General features: G+C 54.5%; 2 protein-coding genes across 5 annotated transcripts in view; one reads left to right on the plus strand and one right to left on the minus strand.

The window, feature by feature from the left end:
* LOC113210979 (protein Wnt-8b-like) overlaps positions 1–3,223 on the plus strand; it is a 9,926-nt gene extending 6,703 nt beyond the window's left edge. The window contains exons 3-6 of one of the 2 annotated variants that reach the window (XM_052264877.1): positions 889–1,178; positions 1,291–1,436; positions 1,559–1,844; positions 2,121–3,223. In XM_052264877.1, the coding sequence (XP_052120837.1) occupies positions 889–1,178; positions 1,291–1,436; positions 1,559–1,844; positions 2,121–2,341 (943 nt within the window). In that variant the 3' untranslated portion in view covers positions 2,342–3,223. The remainder of the gene's footprint in view (positions 1–888; positions 1,179–1,290; positions 1,437–1,558; positions 1,845–2,120) is intronic. The other variant, XM_052264878.1, reaches the window with a different exon arrangement.
* Positions 3,224–4,541: 1,318 nt separating this feature from the next.
* The window catches only part of LOC113210977 (nascent polypeptide-associated complex subunit alpha, muscle-specific form), a 40,254-nt gene continuing 27,473 nt past the window's right edge, over positions 4,542–17,322 (minus strand). For all 3 annotated transcript variants that reach the window (XM_026429193.2, XM_052264875.1, XM_052264876.1), the window contains 12 exons: positions 13,399–13,731; positions 12,711–13,320; positions 12,349–12,632; positions 10,428–11,951; positions 9,958–10,147; positions 9,628–9,865; positions 9,393–9,533; positions 9,101–9,283; positions 8,631–9,008; positions 8,422–8,550; positions 7,964–8,335; positions 4,542–7,872 (listed from right to left, as the gene is read on the minus strand). In XM_026429193.2, coding sequence (XP_026284978.2) covers positions 7,819–7,872; positions 7,964–8,335; positions 8,422–8,550; positions 8,631–9,008; positions 9,101–9,283; positions 9,393–9,533; positions 9,628–9,865; positions 9,958–10,147; positions 10,428–11,951; positions 12,349–12,632; positions 12,711–13,320; positions 13,399–13,731 — 4,436 coding nt within the window. In that variant the 3' untranslated portion in view covers positions 4,542–7,818. The remainder of the gene's footprint in view (positions 7,873–7,963; positions 8,336–8,421; positions 8,551–8,630; positions 9,009–9,100; positions 9,284–9,392; positions 9,534–9,627; positions 9,866–9,957; positions 10,148–10,427; positions 11,952–12,348; positions 12,633–12,710; positions 13,321–13,398; positions 13,732–17,322) is intronic.

The raw sequence follows: 17,322 nt of genomic DNA on the forward strand, positions 1-17,322 counted from the left end.
GCTGGGGGGCGGGCCGGGGGGCGGCCAAAGGCACGTGAGGTGAGAATCTGTCGGAGCGGCCCGGCCTGGGCCCGCCTGGCTCCATGGGCGCCACATTGGGGTAATATAATTATTATAAAGACGGCCGTTTTGTTGTCCGAGGAGCCATCCTTCACTTCCGCCCGAACCTGGCGCGCCGCCGCCGCCGGTGGTGTTGCACGGTGCACCGGGAGGACCCGCTCGTGATCACCGGCGACTCGAATCGACACCTCTGGCCGGGGGTGTTTGCCGACTGTTTTGCAGCCCCCTTCCCCCTCTACAGCCCCACCGGGAGGAAAGTTGATACCTTTATAACCCCGGGGGTGATCGCCGGTGTGTTTACAGCCGGCCCGGCTCGGCTCTGCGTCGGATCGGCTGCGCACGGCCCCCGGTGGTCGGGGTGCTCGGCTCGTCTGCTTTTCTTTATGGGTCCGGATGGGGCTGGTGCAGGTGCAGGTAGGCGCCGTGGGCTTGGCGGCCCCGGGGCGTCGTCGGGCCCCTTTTAGCACCTCTATCTGCCCCCGCGCTGACTCATCCCTCCCCCGGCCCCTCCGCCTCCCCGCCCCTGCCCGCAGCACCGGCGGCGCTAGGGGTGCGCTATGGGAGTCGCTGACCCCGCAGCTCCACCACTTTCTGGGAATGCCATCGCCTCTTCTCTTTACCGGGCGCCGCTTTCCCACGAGTCGCTGTCGCCGGCGCCTCCGGTTGGCAGCGCGGCAGCCTCGCGGGTCCGCCCGCCGCCGCCAGGGTAGGCCGTCCCACTGACTCCCCCGCGGCGCGCTGCCTACCTCGCGGGCGCCCTGCCCCGCGCTCCCTGCGCATCCCCTGCGCCGTCTGTCGCCCACCATAACACTTGCCGTTTTGTTCCAGAAGAGGGTTCAAGCCAGCCAACCAGGAGACCGCCTTCGTGCTGGCTGCCACCTCCGCCGGCGTGGTGCACGCCGTGACCAGGTCGTGCTCCGCGGGCAACCTCCCGGACTGCGGCTGCCGCATGCCCGGCTCCTCGTCCGCCCTGGGTGACGGAGACAGCGAAGAGCCCAGCCTGAGCGACCTGAAGACTGCGCAGCAGGTGCTCACAAACAACCCATCCGGAGCGCGGCGCGCGGGCTCCACGTCGGACCAGGATGGCGACAAGAACGACGTCAACAGTCGTGGTGTCGGTGAGTTCCCGTCTCTTCGTCCTACGTCCTGACGTTTTGTGGAGAAAGCTAGCGCTCTCCCCACACGGTGCTCAATGACTCTCTAACGACCCCCCTGTTCTCGCGATTGCAGGCAAAAAGAAGTGGGTGTGGTCCGGCTGCAGCGACCACGTGGCCTACGGCGAGTCCGTCGCCGCCAAGTTCCTGGACTCTCTCGTGCGGAAGGGCAACGATGCCTGGGCCTACACTTCGCTGCACAACAACCGCGCCGGCCGACTGGTAAGTCCGTCATTGACCTACGTGTGACGCGGACGTGCGGCTCTGCTGCCACACGGCCTCGAGCACCTCTTACATGCAACACGATTCGGAGAGCGACGCTAACGATGTTTTTCCTCTTCCAGGCGGTTCGCGACTCACTGCAGAAGCACTGCAAGTGCCACGGGGTGTCCGGGTCCTGCTCGCTGCAGACGTGCTGGATGGCGGTGCCGAGCTTCTCGCGCGTGGCGTCCGCGCTCCGGAGGCAGTACGACCACGCCGTGCGCATCGACTTCGAGGCCGGGCACGGTAAGCTCGTGCTGGGCAACTCTGCGTCCGGGCTGGTGCAGCGCAGCGCCCCCGCCGTGCCGCCGGAGAAGCTCGTCTTCTTGGAGGAGTCGCCCGACTACTGCAAAGTCAACAACACCACAGGTGCGTCTCCCGACTTGTAATTTTGATTTTCTAGAAACGTAATTTAGGATAACTTTTCAATGCCTTCTTTTTGTTTAATTGTTTTCCTTCTGAAAAGTTCCTGTTTTTCCTTTTTTTAAATTTTTTTTTCAATATTTTCACTTTTTTGATGGGGAAATTTTCAATTTTCTCCGAAAAATTTTGGACTTAAAAATTTCTACTCCGTAATTCTCGGAGAAGCAGCACCTGCGCTCCTCAGCCCGACGGGAACCTAATCTCACTCTGCTCTGCTTTCAGGTTGGACGGGCACCAAGGGCCGCACCTGCTCGCGCAACCGCGGCGAGGGCGTGGGCCGGTCGGAGCGGCGCTCGTGCAAGGAGCTGTGCCGGGCGTGCGGCCACCGCGTGCGCAGGCAGACGCGACAGGTCAGCCGCCACTGCCAGTGCAGCTTCCAGTGGTGCTGCCAGGTCAAGTGCAAGACGTGCGTGGAGACCGTCAAGGAGCACTTCTGCGGCTAGCGGGGAGACGCGCGCGCCGGCGCGCGCACCCCGCATACCCGCGACTACAGCACGCGTCGGCCCAGGTCTGTGTCCATGGGAGACCTGCGCGGACGGCGTCGTCAGGGGGGCGTTGACGGCCTGCAGGATGTTAGCGACTCGATGACAACGTCCGCCAGGTCTGCGCTACAGCGGACCCGGGGAGGACACCGTCTGTCGTGTCGCGACCGACAGGGATTGCAGCTGCGCATCGCGTTTGGCGACAACCACCCTCCGGTGGCCTCGATATTCTAGTCTCTTTGCTCTCTCGCTACACCTCTTCCCCATGACTGCTGAGGCGCCTAGCACGCGCTCCAAGGGGAAGGGAAAAGTCATCCGTCTGAATCCCACGATCAAGATGAGATTTTGTTTACACCGATTGACATAGGATAAGGCTTTCAACGACATGCATTCCAATCTTAGTTTTATCCTTTATTATAATTTATAATCTATTTATTTGACAGCATTGAATTAATGGTTTACGCCCAATTAGTGACCATTTGTTGTGTTAATGGACCTTTGGAAGTCTATTTTCAGAACTTCACTTGATCTCGAATCTCGTATGTTTTATTTAGATTTATTTTAATGATTACAATTGATACATGGATTTGCCTCCCTCGAGAGGCTGTGGTTTTATTTATTATGTATTACTAGACTGACACCTAGGAATGTAGTGTCTTTGTCAGATAGTACAATCAAGATACCAAATCAGTATTTTATATAGTGATATGTGTTGTTATTATATACGTATTGTATATAAATATTTCTGTATATTGACATTTTGTTAATTTATAAATAATTTTTATCTGTGTAATTGCTCAATTTTGATGGAAGAATGTAAATACACATAATTCTCAATGTAAATACCATGTATTTCTTCTACCAGTCAATTTAGTATACATGCCACACACTTAGATTTTCTACATGGACCTGGGGATTTATTTTAAACCAAGCACGTGCTTAGCCTTTGACACACTTGTTTGGTCAGATGAGTTAGAATAATGTGAGTATCCCCAATCGCCCGGGCGGAACTCCCTGCTTTCTCGCAGCGTTGAAAAGACGGCGCCTGATGGGTAGGCATCCCATTTCACTCCCGAATCCCCACAACCCGTTTTTCGAGGCAGCAAAAAAATGAAGTAGGGCCGTGACAACCCCACAGAACACGTGGATTTACCTCCTGCCTATTGATATAAAATTAAAGCAGCCAAACGTTTTGGAAATACAAAAGTGAGGTATGCGATTAACCTGTGTCCGTGAACTCCTTTCTGCGACCTAGACAGTTTTTCCAGCGTAGTCTTTCTGCTGTTGCCCACTCTTTTGCCAGTCGCAAAACTGTCAGTTCTATCAGTTTGTAGCGCCCAATGCACATTGTGGATTTTTACTAATCAGATCACAAAACTATAGAATAAGTCAGACCTTGGCCTTTAGTCCCTTGTCCTTCCCTTCTAAATTCATGAAACTTCTTAAACTATTTAAAAAGCAACGTTGAAACAAAAAGAAGAAAAAAATGATTCTGGGTCCATCCATTATTTTAGTCAAACTTAATATAGGTTTATTAGCTTTGCATGTATGAGTAGTGTAAATTGAGTTCTCTGCTTATGGTTTGACTCTCCAGCGACTCTATCTGCCTAGTTCTGGATTAATACTAACTCACGAATGATTCTATCCCATTGATATTTTCCTGTAAGCTTTTAAAAGAAAGCCAATTGTGTTATGTAATGGTACTATTTCTTTTTATTTGTCTATAAGTCCAAGTGTGCTTTAATGCCCATGGTATGGAGTTTTAAAACTTCAAATGAAATTTCCTGCAGGCATTTCAAGTAGCATATATATACCTCAGGTGCATATTGGGTTGGAGACATGTCAAATGTCAACACAGTGGCAAATGGCCCCAGTAATCACGAAACACTCACTTTTAGTCATTTGACTGTCAAAGTGAGTCTCTCCCTGCCTAAGTTTTGACTAGTTTTCACATTGAGTCCCACGTGACCACACATATAGTCACAAAGCACGTGATTAATGACCCTCTGGGACTCAACGTGTTAGTCAAGTTTCACTTTGCCAGTCAAAAACAGTCACATGACCAAAAGTTAGTGTTTCGTATTTATTGGGGCCTACAGTGGCCCGTGGGCTTTCCAGATTAAAAGTATACACCCCTATGTAACAATAAATCACAAAAAGGTAATGTTCTTAGCATCCATTTAAATCATACTAAACAAATAATACACATTTACAAAATATAATATACATCTTTATTCATCAAGAACGGACGCTCTGGTGCGTGGTAAGCTCTATTGGAAATTGAGCGGGTTACTGAATAATAAATAAATAACTACCATGAGCTGGTTTCTACATCACTGCATTGCATTGAAGGTAATGGTCCTCTACATTACAAATGTTATTTTAATTTTCCAGGACTTGGAGTTTTACTTATTAAAATCCAATTTAAGTGTCAAAAAATGAAGCAATTGCCCTCATGAATAAGAAAAACCATTACTGCAATGTAAAAGATTCTGTTTTTGAGATTCAAGGTATTCCTGTCCATGTCTAGAGCTGACACATAATTTCTGATCATGAGAATGCTAGCTGTTAGCACCATTCTTCTAAAAACATTTCTAACTATATTTGTATCACCACCTTACTTCAAGTTTAATTTAGAGGAAACAAGATCAATTAAGTTGCAAACTTCATCAGTTTGATCCCTGCTTACTTTCCATCATATGGTGACAACAGCAGAAACGTGTGTTGGTTTTTTTTTTTTCGTCTAAAATACACTTAAAATAAAAGGAACTTTTTAAATTTGTCATGTAATTACACTCAAGCAGTTGGAAAGTCATATGCTTTATATAAACAACAAATGCTTACTATCAAATACTGAAAATTAAAAGGCAAAAAAAGTAGTGTTCCAGTATGGGTTACCCAAAATTTAAACTGTAGAACAGTATGGGTATTTTCTGGACTGGGGTAAAGTGCACTATTACAATATGGTAACATGAGTAAAATAGGCGGCTTGATACTGATATTACACAATGAGAGAACTTAATTCCATAGAATCTATGACACTACTCAAGGCGCAGAGACTTGTCACAAATGAGTTGCAAAATGTTGTCCATAAATTTTCTGTTCATCTTAAACTTGTCACAATAACACACTGAATAGTGGTTGTAGTTTTTTTTCCACAAAAGAATTTTGATCAAATGTCAAGTAAATCTGAACGCTCTAAAGAAATTCATTTTTGCCATTCTAAAGATTGTCAATAAAACATAAATTTGCGACTACTGTGACAAGTTTGGCTGTGACAAATATCTTCCTTTTCTTCCTATCTTTTGATGCCAGTATAGCAAACTATCTGAAGACATACCATACAATTGTAATCAGGAGATCAAATTTGCAGTCATTGGTAAATAAATGATGTTAAAAAACATTTCTTGTGCATAAGCATGATTAAATGACTCCTATCTTACTCAATTAGCATGCATTGTCTCAAAACTGTCTAATTTTAAAACCCACAGTATGGGAAAATTGTGATGCAAAGATAACAGAAATACCTTTTCAATAACTTCATTTGTTTGTTTTTCTTGTTTGAAAGAAAACTTTTGTACAGATAGGTCTTTTCAAAGATTACAGTCAAAACATTTTATAATAAGAATACGAACACCCTGGCCATGAAAAAAGTTCAAAGGCCGTTGTTGTACAGTATAAGAATAACAAATTTACTAAGTTCAATGCTCAAAATTATTCCTCTAAATAAATAAAAAATATCAATCTGTCAAAAATTTCTAAGCACATACAAATTTTTGCATTAATATCACGGCTACAAAAGACATAAGTCTATGTATATAATTTTTACACTTCATAAAAAAATGTCATACACATAATATCACATGACTACAGGGTCATCCAGTAAAACATGATTAGATAAGGCAATACACAATTATTGTTTCAGCAGGTTCCGAGGAGCCTACTGCAAGCTACAAAATACAGTGATAATCAAACAAAAATTGCCTCACATGGAATCATTCCCTTCAACAACAAAAATTAACAAGTATGATATAGTATTTTACCAATTATACAGAGCCAACACAACATAGACAAAACACTGCACAGCCAAATTCCCATACTATCAAAGAATTTCCTTCAATTGAACATCTACCTGTGCATAAGACACTGTAGACACTGAATATTTGGTGAAAATGAAAGTTGACGAAACTAACATTAAAAACTGAGCAAAATTTCTACGTTATTGTACATGTCATGGAATATAAAATGCTGCCTATGTATTGATTCTAGTAAGAGCTCAAGTTCCTTAACATAAAACAAGGGAAACTATGAACACAAAATGAATTTTGTGCTAAGTAGGAAACTCGTTCTTAACCAAACCACGGTAGTTCTTCAAAATCTGTTCCTGCTTTTATCTCAGAGTAATGGAGAAGTGTGTGTATAGGGTGATGGAGGGTTTTCCGTGGCGATAAAAGGTACATTTAAAACGCCCGCGCGCTCACTGTGAAGTAGTTACTAACCGCCCACAGATGGCAGCACAGATGGCGCCGCCATAACCTCACGCACTCCTCCACCGTCACAGGACTTGCAAGTTTTTAGGAGGATCTGTTAAGTAAACTCATTAAAATGCTTCGGTAGCGACTCTAAACATGTTAATAAAACAGTTTCATTAACATCTCATAAGTTCAAAGATGCATGCATCATCCATTTTCGTTGCTTAACTACGTTTTTCAACACGCTCAAAATAAGCTCTGGTCTGGGACTTAGAATGAAAACACGCAAAATTTGTTAAGAGTGCTCAAAATTATACTATTAAACCTGAAAAAAGGTTCATTGCTTTAATTGAGACCAGCGTTCCCGCTTTACAGTGGTACTATTGTCATGTGTGTAGGTGTTGTGTGTTCTGAGATGAAAACAGGAACAGAAAAAGGGTTACACAGCACTGAGAACAATACTCGTTCTTCCTACCAACGAGAAGGGAAAGTGGGTTGGTAAAGAACGAGTAAAAAACAACAATTATTTGCCTCTTGCTTAATTTTAAGCATGTGTCAGTGCAGTTATTTCATTGAGAAATACAATATAAAACATTTCTCTAAATATATTTTTCACTTACAATAGTCCTGCACTAGGCACCCATCATCCATCACTCATCATGTTACAAATGATAAATACGTGTATTGGTACTCACCCAAGTTGCCATCAATGACATTTAAATAATGTGCCGGCAGCAAAATATGTTTGTCGCCATTTGTCAGCAAGGTACATTATCAGCAAAGCTTTTTTGAAAAACAATTTAAAACTCAGTCACACAGGATGAGTTTTTTTGTCATATAAAGGATGACGGATCATGGATAACACACTGGGTTCCTAGTGCAGGACCGTCTTCTGCTTAACTCCATAGTCATGACTTGCTCTATGTGTGTTGGTGAACTCTACTTCAATGGACTAGTAGTGACGCATCATATTGAATCCAGCGCACCTCCCGTTAGCTTAGTCGCATATAAACTCAAGGCCTGAAAAGGAGAGAGAAACAAATTAGAATTGAAAAACACAAAGAAACTGAAACCTTTGCTTGTGCGGTCAGGCTTCTCGTATGCCACGCACCTTGTAGATGAACATGTACTGCTCCTTGGTCTGCACGCAGCCCGCTCGGTCCTTCCGAAGGCGGTACACGGTGCGGGGGATGTCCACCTGCCGGGTCGTCTCAAACTCCCTGATGCACAGGTCGATGGCGAGCACGGTGCCAGTGCGGCCGGTGCCCGGGCTGCAGTGCACGATGTGCGGCGCTGCACGTGGTGCCTGGCGCGCCCCCGGCGCCGCCCCCGCAGCCGTCGCCGAGGAGCTCGGGTTCCGCATGAAGGCGCGCGCCTCGATGAGGAAGGCGATGATGGTGCTGGGGTCGTCCGGGACGCCTCTGCTCGGCCAGCCCATGTACCACATGTGCGTGGCCTCCCGCCACAAGTTGGTCTCCATGTTCTGCAGACAGGGGGAAATAATTGGTATTCGTGCTCGGCGATCATCCGAAAGTAGTCATCAAAGCAAAAACCCGTCAAAAACCCTACCTTGAGTTGGATGCTCGATACAACGTATTTGTCCTTTACTTCGCGCTTTTTCAGTGTGACCTGGAAGTCACCGAAGAGTCTGTGGCAGTCCGTCACTTCGGACGGTGGAAGGTAGTCGGCGCATTTTTCCTGCGGGGGAAGACCAACATTACAACTGGAACAACGGCTCCAGGACCAACGGATCCACGACAGAGTGACGCTTAACTCACCACGCCATCCTCTACGAGGTCGGTCAGCATGAGGATGACCTTGGCCTGCGTCTCCCACACCATCCGCCAGAAGTCGTGGACGGTGGAGGCGAGCGGCGCCTGGCAGGCGATGTAGAACTTGTCGGCGTTCTTGGGCCCGCGCACGTAGTTCGCGTTGATGTACTGGGACAGCGGGTCGCCGTCCTTGCAGCTCAGCGTCACCCGGGTCTCGGGCAGTGGGATCACGTTGGCGTAGCGGTTGCGCGTGTCGGCGCCGTCGGGCAGCTCGTCGGCCTTGGGCGCCACCTGGGGGATGGCGCTGAACTCGACCTCGACGCTGCCGCGGTCGCTGCTCATGCTGGACAGCGCGGGGAAGGCGAGCGGGTGCGACGGGGCGGCCTGCGGGGGGGAAAGGACAGCGGTCAGCAAAGCGGTCAGATCAGCGGTCAGCAGCGTCAGCAGGGCCCAACACAAGCAGGCGATATACTGACCGGGTCGGTGAAGGCGGGGTTGCCGTACGAGCGCTTGGAGGCGCGCGCGCCCGCGCCGGCGCCCTTCCTGCGCACGCTGCTGCTGTTGCACACCGACACGCTGTCGAGGCTGTACGCGTCCAGCGACACGGGCGTGCACCGCTGCGCGTACCGCAGGCTCTTCTGCCGCTTGCGCATGATGAGCTGCGGGAGGAACGGTACGGGGTGTAGCAGCGTGACGTGACGGAGAACGGCGCAGCGCCAGAAGGGGTACAAAAAATAATAATAATAACAGCAACTCGACGGCACTCACCAGCAGAGCAGCCAGCACGAGCAGGCAGGCGGCCGCGACGCACGAGATGGCGATGGCGGCGATAACGCCCGCGCCGCCGCCCTGGCCGGAGGAGCCGCCGTCGGCGCCGCCCAGCGGCAGCACCAGGTCCACCTTGCGGATCTGCGGGGGCAGAAGTCAGGGGGCGCGTCAAGTTAGAGGAGACTCATTCCTGAGAGGAAACAGAGCGGCGGAGGACAGAATGTCATACACTCACCGGGTACTCGAGCCCGCGGCATCCCCAGAAGCGGAGGAAGTCCTCCGTCAGGTTCCGGCTGAAGTGCAGGCTCGCGTCCGCGATGTACATCTGGATTGAGATCATGTTGGCGATGGGGTTGTTGCTGGCGCTGGGCATCTCCGTGGTGGTCGTCTCCTCGGCACGAGCCTCGTCGGCCGCCTCGGAGCAGTGCGTCGGCCCCACATTCAGCAGCACGACCTGGGACGGCTTGACGTTCCTAGAGAAGGGAACAAAATGCACGAGTCCTGACCGTTTTCTTTGGCTTCCAAATAGGAAATAAATGACAGCCAGCGCGAGTGTGTGGCTTACATGGAGGTGCCGTTGCTCATGAGTGCAGCCGCGGCCTGCCTGAAGGCCTCGACCTCCTGACAGAACTGCGCCCAGTCCGTCTCCATCAGCAGGCGGAGGTACGCGGGCACGGCCTCCGGGATCGGGACCGGCTCCGGCTCCGGGGCCGCGGGCTCCGGGGCGGGCTCTGGCACGGTCTCCTCCGGGAGAGCTGCAAGCAGAGAAGGGTTAGCGACCCGGGGGTTGGCGTGAGCTGCAGGCGTGCTACAGACTGTGACGTGAAGTGGTGTTCCAAATCGAGGACCGAGGCGTCCCGATGCCAACACCGGTTCTGGCGGGTCTCACGAGGCACCGGGACGACCACGAGCCTCGTCGCGGGGTGGCGCACAGCGAGGGGGCGTGGGTGGCGTTAGGGGCCAGCTGGTCCCCGAGAGTTAGCGAGAGTTAGGCTACGGTCCGACTCGGTCGTGGGCGAGCGGGGGGTGACTTACGAGTTTCACCGTCGTCCTCACTGCTGGGCACCGTTTCCTCCACCGGAACGTCCATGTCCGGCATGGGCGTCGGCGTCGTGGACGGCATTGCAGAGGGCGCCGTCGGAGGTGCCACGGTCGGGGGTGCGGACGTTCCTGGAGAAAGCGGCGGTACGGGCACCGCCGTGGTCGTGATCATTCCAGCTTCAGTCGGAGAAGAAGAGGAAGAGGATGGTTCTGGCGTCGGCGTTGAGAACGTCGGCGTCGTGGCGGGTGCTGTTGGCGGGGACGTGGGTGGCGGCGGCGCCGTGCGGGTCGTCGGCATGGGCGGCGCCGCTGTCACTGGCGTCGCCGGAATCGTGGGCTCAGCGGTGGACGGGGAGGAGGCGGCAGTCGTGTTGTCCACCAGGACGTCACCGGCGGTGACCTCCCCGGCTGGTGGCTCCTCAGTTTGGCGAGTCGGGGTTGGAGTTGTGAGGGGAGGTGGCCTCGTCGAAGAAGAGTCTAAGACGTCGTCGTCTGGGTCCAGGGTGGGCGAGACCTGCGTGGTGGTGGGCGGGTGACGCGACGAGGCCGTGCCTGATGGTACGGGGACCCCCGGCAGGATTTCATCCTGTTCCCGGACGTCTTCCTCGGCTTCCTCGGGTGAGAGGGTAGACACCGCTATCTCCTCTCCGGGGAACGACGTGGGGGCGGGCGAGGAGGCCATGTCCTCGTCCTGGTCCGGCGAGCTCACGACACCAGGACCCTGGCTGGGGCTCGCACTGGGCGCACTGGGTGCGCTAGGGGCGCTCGGCTGGCTGGGTCCGCTGACCGTGCCCGGGGCGGTGTCCGGGGCAGAGCCCGTGGCAGTGCCGGAGGCCGAACCAGACGCGCTAGGAGAGTTGGCGGACGGCGCGAACGTGAAGTACTCCACCATGGACGGGCCGGGGGTGGGCACGGCGGGCTGCACCTCGGGCTGCACGGGCCGCCACAGGTCCGGCCGGCGGCTGGTGGTGGTCGCGGCCGCGGCCGTGCTGGTTGGAGCAGCGGGTGCTGCGGGAGCGGGGCCGACTGGCGGCGTCGCCAGGTCCGGCGGGTCCACGACGTGGATGTTGGGCGCGTTTGTAGTGGCCCCTTCATCTTCATCGTCGTCCTCCTCATCCGGTGCGTGCACCGCGTTGTGCGAGATGTGCGCCGGGGTGGGCGGCGTGGACGTTGGCCTGCCGCGGGGCTTGGCCGGCTCCACCTCCACGATGACCTCCTCGGGCTGCAGCGGCTGCACCACCAGGTTCTCCCCCGTGCTGTTGGCGGCAGCGCTCAAGGCCGGAGAGTCGGGCGCGGCGGGGACGATAGGCCGCGCGGGGGACTGTGGCGGCCTGCCCGTCGAGAACACGCTCTCCAGCGGCAGGTGCGGCTCGGCGTCCAGCATCATGTTGCTGCTGGGCTTCTTGTCGGTCTGCAGACCCTCTTGTTGGGGCTCCTTGTTGAGCAGCAGTTCGAGGCCCGGCGCGGGGGTGTTGGCCAGGACGGTGTGCACGGCGTGGGCGTGAGCGGGGGTCACGTCTGCGGAGAGAAAGAAAGCGCGCGCGAGCGACGGGCGCGGGTTAGTTACATACAGCACCGCCACCGTGGCACAGCAGCACATCAAGCAGGCAACAAGGGGGCCCCCCTGGTGGGGGGGCTAGACGACGAGGGTACGGCCCCATCGTTAATGTGAAAATGATTAGCAGAACAACACAGGTTGGGCGGTTGGGCACAAAAAATAAGGTGAGAAGTAGCAGCAGGACGACGACCGCTTCGCGGAAACGCGTCCTGTGTGTTATACTAAGGGCAGCGGGTGTTACGGCGCGGAACTAGAGCGCAAATACAACGTGACGGTGGCTGGGCGCGCGCAGCGCGCGTGTAGTACACTACAGTGGAGCGCTCTGTGCCGGAGGAAGAGGATTGGGATGGAGCTTGCCTGGCAGGGTGGAGACCTCGATGACGATGGGCGGCAAGGCCGTGGTGAACGGCAGCCCCTCAGGCAGGACGGCACTTGGAGGCCTCTCATGGGCTGCGGACTCGACCTTCGGCATGGGCGCCAGGCCCTTCATGGACGCCAGCGTCCACGCCGAGGCCGTCTCGGGCACACGCATGTCCTCGTCCAGGCTTCGGGTGGGCGTCGGGCCGGTGCTCGTGGACGTGGAGGTCGTCGTCGCACTACCACCAACGCCGTACCTCACCGACCCGCGGCGAACAAGCGGCCTGCGGGGAAAGGTGCGATCAGTAAAGAATAAAACATATTCGCTAAGGGGTGAATAGTGTACTTCCGCAACCGCTCACCTGTGCGTGGTGGTGCCAGGGGCGTCCCAGGTGGTCTCCCTGTGCTTGATCCTCCTGGGCGGCTCCGTGGTGCTGTCCGCCCGCTCAGGATGGCGCCACCGCAGCGTGGACAGCCTGCTGCGCTGCAGCGGCGACACGCTGCTCAGCTCCATCATCTCCCCGGGCTCGCCCCGGCGTGGCGGCAGCGGCTCCGGAGGCTGCTCGGCCCGCGGCGCGCTCGCGGCCGCCGTCGGTGGCGCGGGCGCTGGGGTGGCCGCGGTCTGCACCCCGGGGGGCTCCGTGGTCACGAGTCCGTTGTCCTCCACGGCCGCCGGCTTCCAGTCCGCGTCTTTGGTCGGGGGCGGCGCCGCGGGCGCCGGACCGACGGGAGCAGGCGGCGGAGGCGACGCCGTCGTCGTGGCGTTGGGCTTGGCGCCGCGACGCACCGAGAGGCGCACCCGCGGCCGCTTGGTGACGCCGCCGGCACCGACCTCCGTCCCTTCGTCAGCATCCTCGCTCTCAGGCACTCGGTGAGGCCTAGGCCGGGCGGCAACCGCGTTGGCTTCCTGCTCGGCGCTCACGAGCCGAGGGCCGCGTTCAGCTGCCAGGCGGTCAGCGGCTCGCCGTCTCCCTGCAGGTCGACAAGATCGTAAGTACATAAAGGTTCATAAGTGCCGATCGCAGGGGCCATTTGAACAAGTCGGCTTACCCGTGGCCGCGGACTGCGGCGTTGTACTGTGGCTGTCACCAGGTGCACCGGTAGGGGGCTGGGCGGCCTGCGCCGAGGGCAGCACGGGTGGGCCGCCGTTCTTGTCCTTCTGCTCCACTTGCGGGGGCGGTCCCTGCGCCCCGGACACCAGCTCGTTGAGGGCGGGCTTGGCGAGGTCGCCCGCCGCCGAGCCCGCCCCCGCCTCTGGCGCCTCCCATGGCGCGGCCGGCCCCTGCTCCGGGGGCGCGGCCCCAGGGGGCGCGGGGGCGGGCGGCGGGGGCGGCGACGCGGCCTGTGCGCAGGCGAGGAGGCACGTCGCCACCAGCAGCAGACCTGCGAAAACAAACGAGGAACAACGTCAAATCTCCGGACACGCGGCCCATAAGGCAAAGGCAGGTGTGATCAAATGGGAGCCAGACACATGCTGCCGTCAAAAAATGGGGAGAAGGGGGTGGCGTAGTAGCGCGTAAAATAAAGTGTGGGAAATCCCGCGCGCTGGAAATCAACACCACCGAGTCACGAGTGTGGCTTGCAGCGCGACGCGGTGCGGCGGCGGGCGGGGCGGGGCACACCACACACCACCGCTCCGCCGTGTGTAGTAAAGTGGATGCGAGTTGCATCACGGCGACAAGACGAACACTGCAGCAGATCGACTGGGGAGAGAAAACCGATACCAGAAAGAGGCGGGGAGAACCGGGAGAACGCCGCCGCCGCGGCTGCAGCAGCACGCCGCGTCGCGCAAGCGGCAATCAGGCTAGTTGTAGTGAGCGAATCAAAAGCACCGCCGCCGATTCGCGAATCGCTCTTCCGTTTACACACGCGAGTACGTACTCGCCCATACAGAAACCAGGCCCGTCCGCATCCACCGCCAGCCCGGTAGTACGTCGAAACAGACGGGACGCAGTACGATACGCGGGGAGCACACACCCAGAAAAGTGGATTCTTGATTTGAGTTCCGGTGCTTGACAAGTTGAGGACAGGTACTTGTTTTGAGAATATTTTACTCAATTTGATCTGAAGAAATTCTTAAACCAAGTCCTGGGCCTTAACTTGTCAAGTACCGTACTCAAATCAAGTATCCACCTTTTTGGGTGCACAACATACAGCGACTGCAAACGAACAACAACAGCCTCAGTCAGTAACCGTAACGAGAAGCCGACGCATTTCGAAAGTGGACGAATCCGCGTGCTGAAATGCAGCCAAGTTCCTGAGCGGGCGCAGCGCTGGCTGCTTGGGCTCTGCGCGTGGGTTATGCCCCGGTCAGGCCGGCAAGAGAGTGAAGAAAGGGTCCCTCGCGTGGGGATCGTGTCGGAGGTGGAGATTTTGCAATTGCGGCACACGGTCGTACTTTGGGAAAATATACATCCAGGCGCTTGCTTAGCAAGCAAAATGAACAGCAGGAAACGTTTGAAGTGGCGATGTGTTTCTTTTTGCGGTGTTTAAACTATACCTAGTCCCCGCTGCACCCTGCATAGGAGCCCCGCGCACTCGCAGATGAGGGCATGCAGATAAGCCCCCCACCTGCGCACACTAGATCAGGTGTGAGGTGGCGGGGCGGGGCGAGGCGGGGCGGGGCGGTGCGGGGCGGGGCGGGCGGCTCTTCATTATGCACGACAGCCTGCACAGCGCCGCAGCCACCGCGCTCGGACCGCGCCAAACGAGTTTCAAAACTTCCCGCTCGCGGCGGCGCCCCGCCACCGCGGCCCTTGCTCCGCCCCGCCCCGCCCGCGTCGGAGGTCTCTAAAGTCTCCAGTTCCTGCATTAATTCTAATTACCCCCACTTCCTCAGGATAAAGAATAAAATCAAGAGGGCACCTGACTAAGTCCTCGTGCAGCTGCGCCGCTGGCGCGCGGCGGCGGCACTTTCTCGCAACAGCTGCCGTTTGCTGCAGCTGCCGCACCTGCCGCCTCTGCCGCGGAGAGTCAGCGCCGAGTGACTCATGACTCGCTGATCACAATAACAGCGCCGGCGCCGCGCGCGCGTCGATCGGGGACTTATTTCAGATTTCCCTTCTCTTCTTTGGTCTTCCTCCCCTCCCCTCCTCTCCATCCAGGCCCACAGACCAGACCTGCTGCTCCAAGTCCAGAGTGAATCTGGAGAGAAAGGCCCCGCCCCGCGATGCATGCTGCACTCGGACGGCACGCGCGTTTCGGCGAGCTCGGCGAAACCGAAAGCCATTTTCTGCGCGAAGCAGCAGCAGCAGCAGCAGCAGCAGCAGTGGCAGGGGCGGCTAGATGGCTAGATGGATGGACGTACTGACGGACGTGGATGAAAGTCTTGCCCATTAGCCCGGCCAGCCCGGCCCGGCGGCATCGCGGATCCACCGAGCGTTACAGCTCCGCTCCGCCCCGCCCCACCCCGCCCCGCCTCTCGCGGGTTGATTTTCGACGTGTTTACCCTCGTCTGCCCGGCGCGGCCACCAGCAGTATCCGCCCCCATTCCTCATTTTCACTGTTCCGATGAGGTTTCACTCGCGGATTCGCGGGTCGTCTTCCTCTCTAATTGCAGAAAGTCGGGGCGTGGCGTGTCGGGGCGGGGCACAGCAGGGTGGGGCTGAGGCAGAGGTGACGGCCTGTAGGCCAAATACGACTGCATTTGGAAAACCGCGTGACGCCTTAACAAAGAAACATTATGTACGCAAATAACACTAATATATGACTGATCGTCTTGAGTAGCTTCACCTGGGGACGAAGTACTAGAATTTTTATTTCGCTCAAAAATCTCTAAGAAATGGCACTGTCCCAGAACATTTTTGGGGTGTTTCAAGGTTGCAAGCCAGGAGTTTAGTTCAGTAAAGAACATAAGAACATGGCAGGGAGACAGACCGACAAAAAGTGCAAGCATAGCGGAATGCAGGCGCGACTGAGCTGCTCGGCGCGGAGCGCTGGGGTCGCTGGTCAGTCGCAGTTTCAGTTCAGTCGCGACGAGGCAGCCATAGCCCCCGCAGCCATGGCGAGCAGGGACTATTGAGCAGCGCAACTCTCAGCGAGCATCGCGTACTGGAAGATTCAGGTATGCATCGAAAATAGTATTCTTCAGCGCATGTTTGGAAATTTCCAACAAAAAGCTACGCTGTACCGGGTGTAACTAAATGTGCAGTAGTTTTGCGGGATTGCATACTCAATATGGCCGCAGTGGCCATAAAGAGTATGCAAACCCACAAACAACACTGCTGCGTGCAGCGTATTTACAAACCCGGTATACAAACAATTTTCGCTACCGTGAAAATTTTTGTCGGTGATATTATAAATGAAAACTGCAAACTTCGAGCATGCTCAGGGAAGAGCAGAACGACAAAATTGTACATAAACATTTAAAGAGTGCCGTCCAGTGTTGCGGGTTTGCCTACTCCCGCCCAGAAGGTGCCATGGCCCCACTTCTGCCCAAGAGCATGAGCAAACCTGCAACACTGGGGCGTCCACCCTCACCTGGCACACCAAATTTAGACAAAGTTTATTTTGGTCAGATATAAAGAATGGTTTTCGATTATCAACACTTCTTTCTGTCTTTCCAGACCACTGCGATTTTCGAATGCGTCGCATCGTGCTAGTTAAGTGCCAACATTGAAAAGAAGGTGCCATTTTGCCACGACTTTCACAATGCACAAGATAAAACAATCAAGTAAGTGCATCGAAGGCAACAATTCACTGCCCCCAACAGACCAACTGAAAAAATACCAAGAAACGTACAAGAACGAAGAAGACAAAGAAACGTTCGACTGCCCTGCGTGTTACAAGACCTTTCCCAGCCCGGCAAATCTAGAAGTGCATATGCGAAAGCACACTTTAGAGAAGCCATTCGAATGCATCATATGCAAGAAGACATTCGCCAAATCAACATACATGAAGAGACATCTCATAACCCACAGAGAAGAAAAGCCATTCGAGTGCACAGTGTGTTACAAAACTTTTGCTGAGTCAAAG

Source organism: Frankliniella occidentalis, unplaced genomic scaffold, assembly GCF_000697945.3.
Source record: "Frankliniella occidentalis isolate FOCC.00 unplaced genomic scaffold, Focc_3.1 Scaffold22, whole genome shotgun sequence".
NCBI classification, from domain to species: Eukaryota; Metazoa; Arthropoda; class Insecta; order Thysanoptera; family Thripidae; genus Frankliniella; species Frankliniella occidentalis.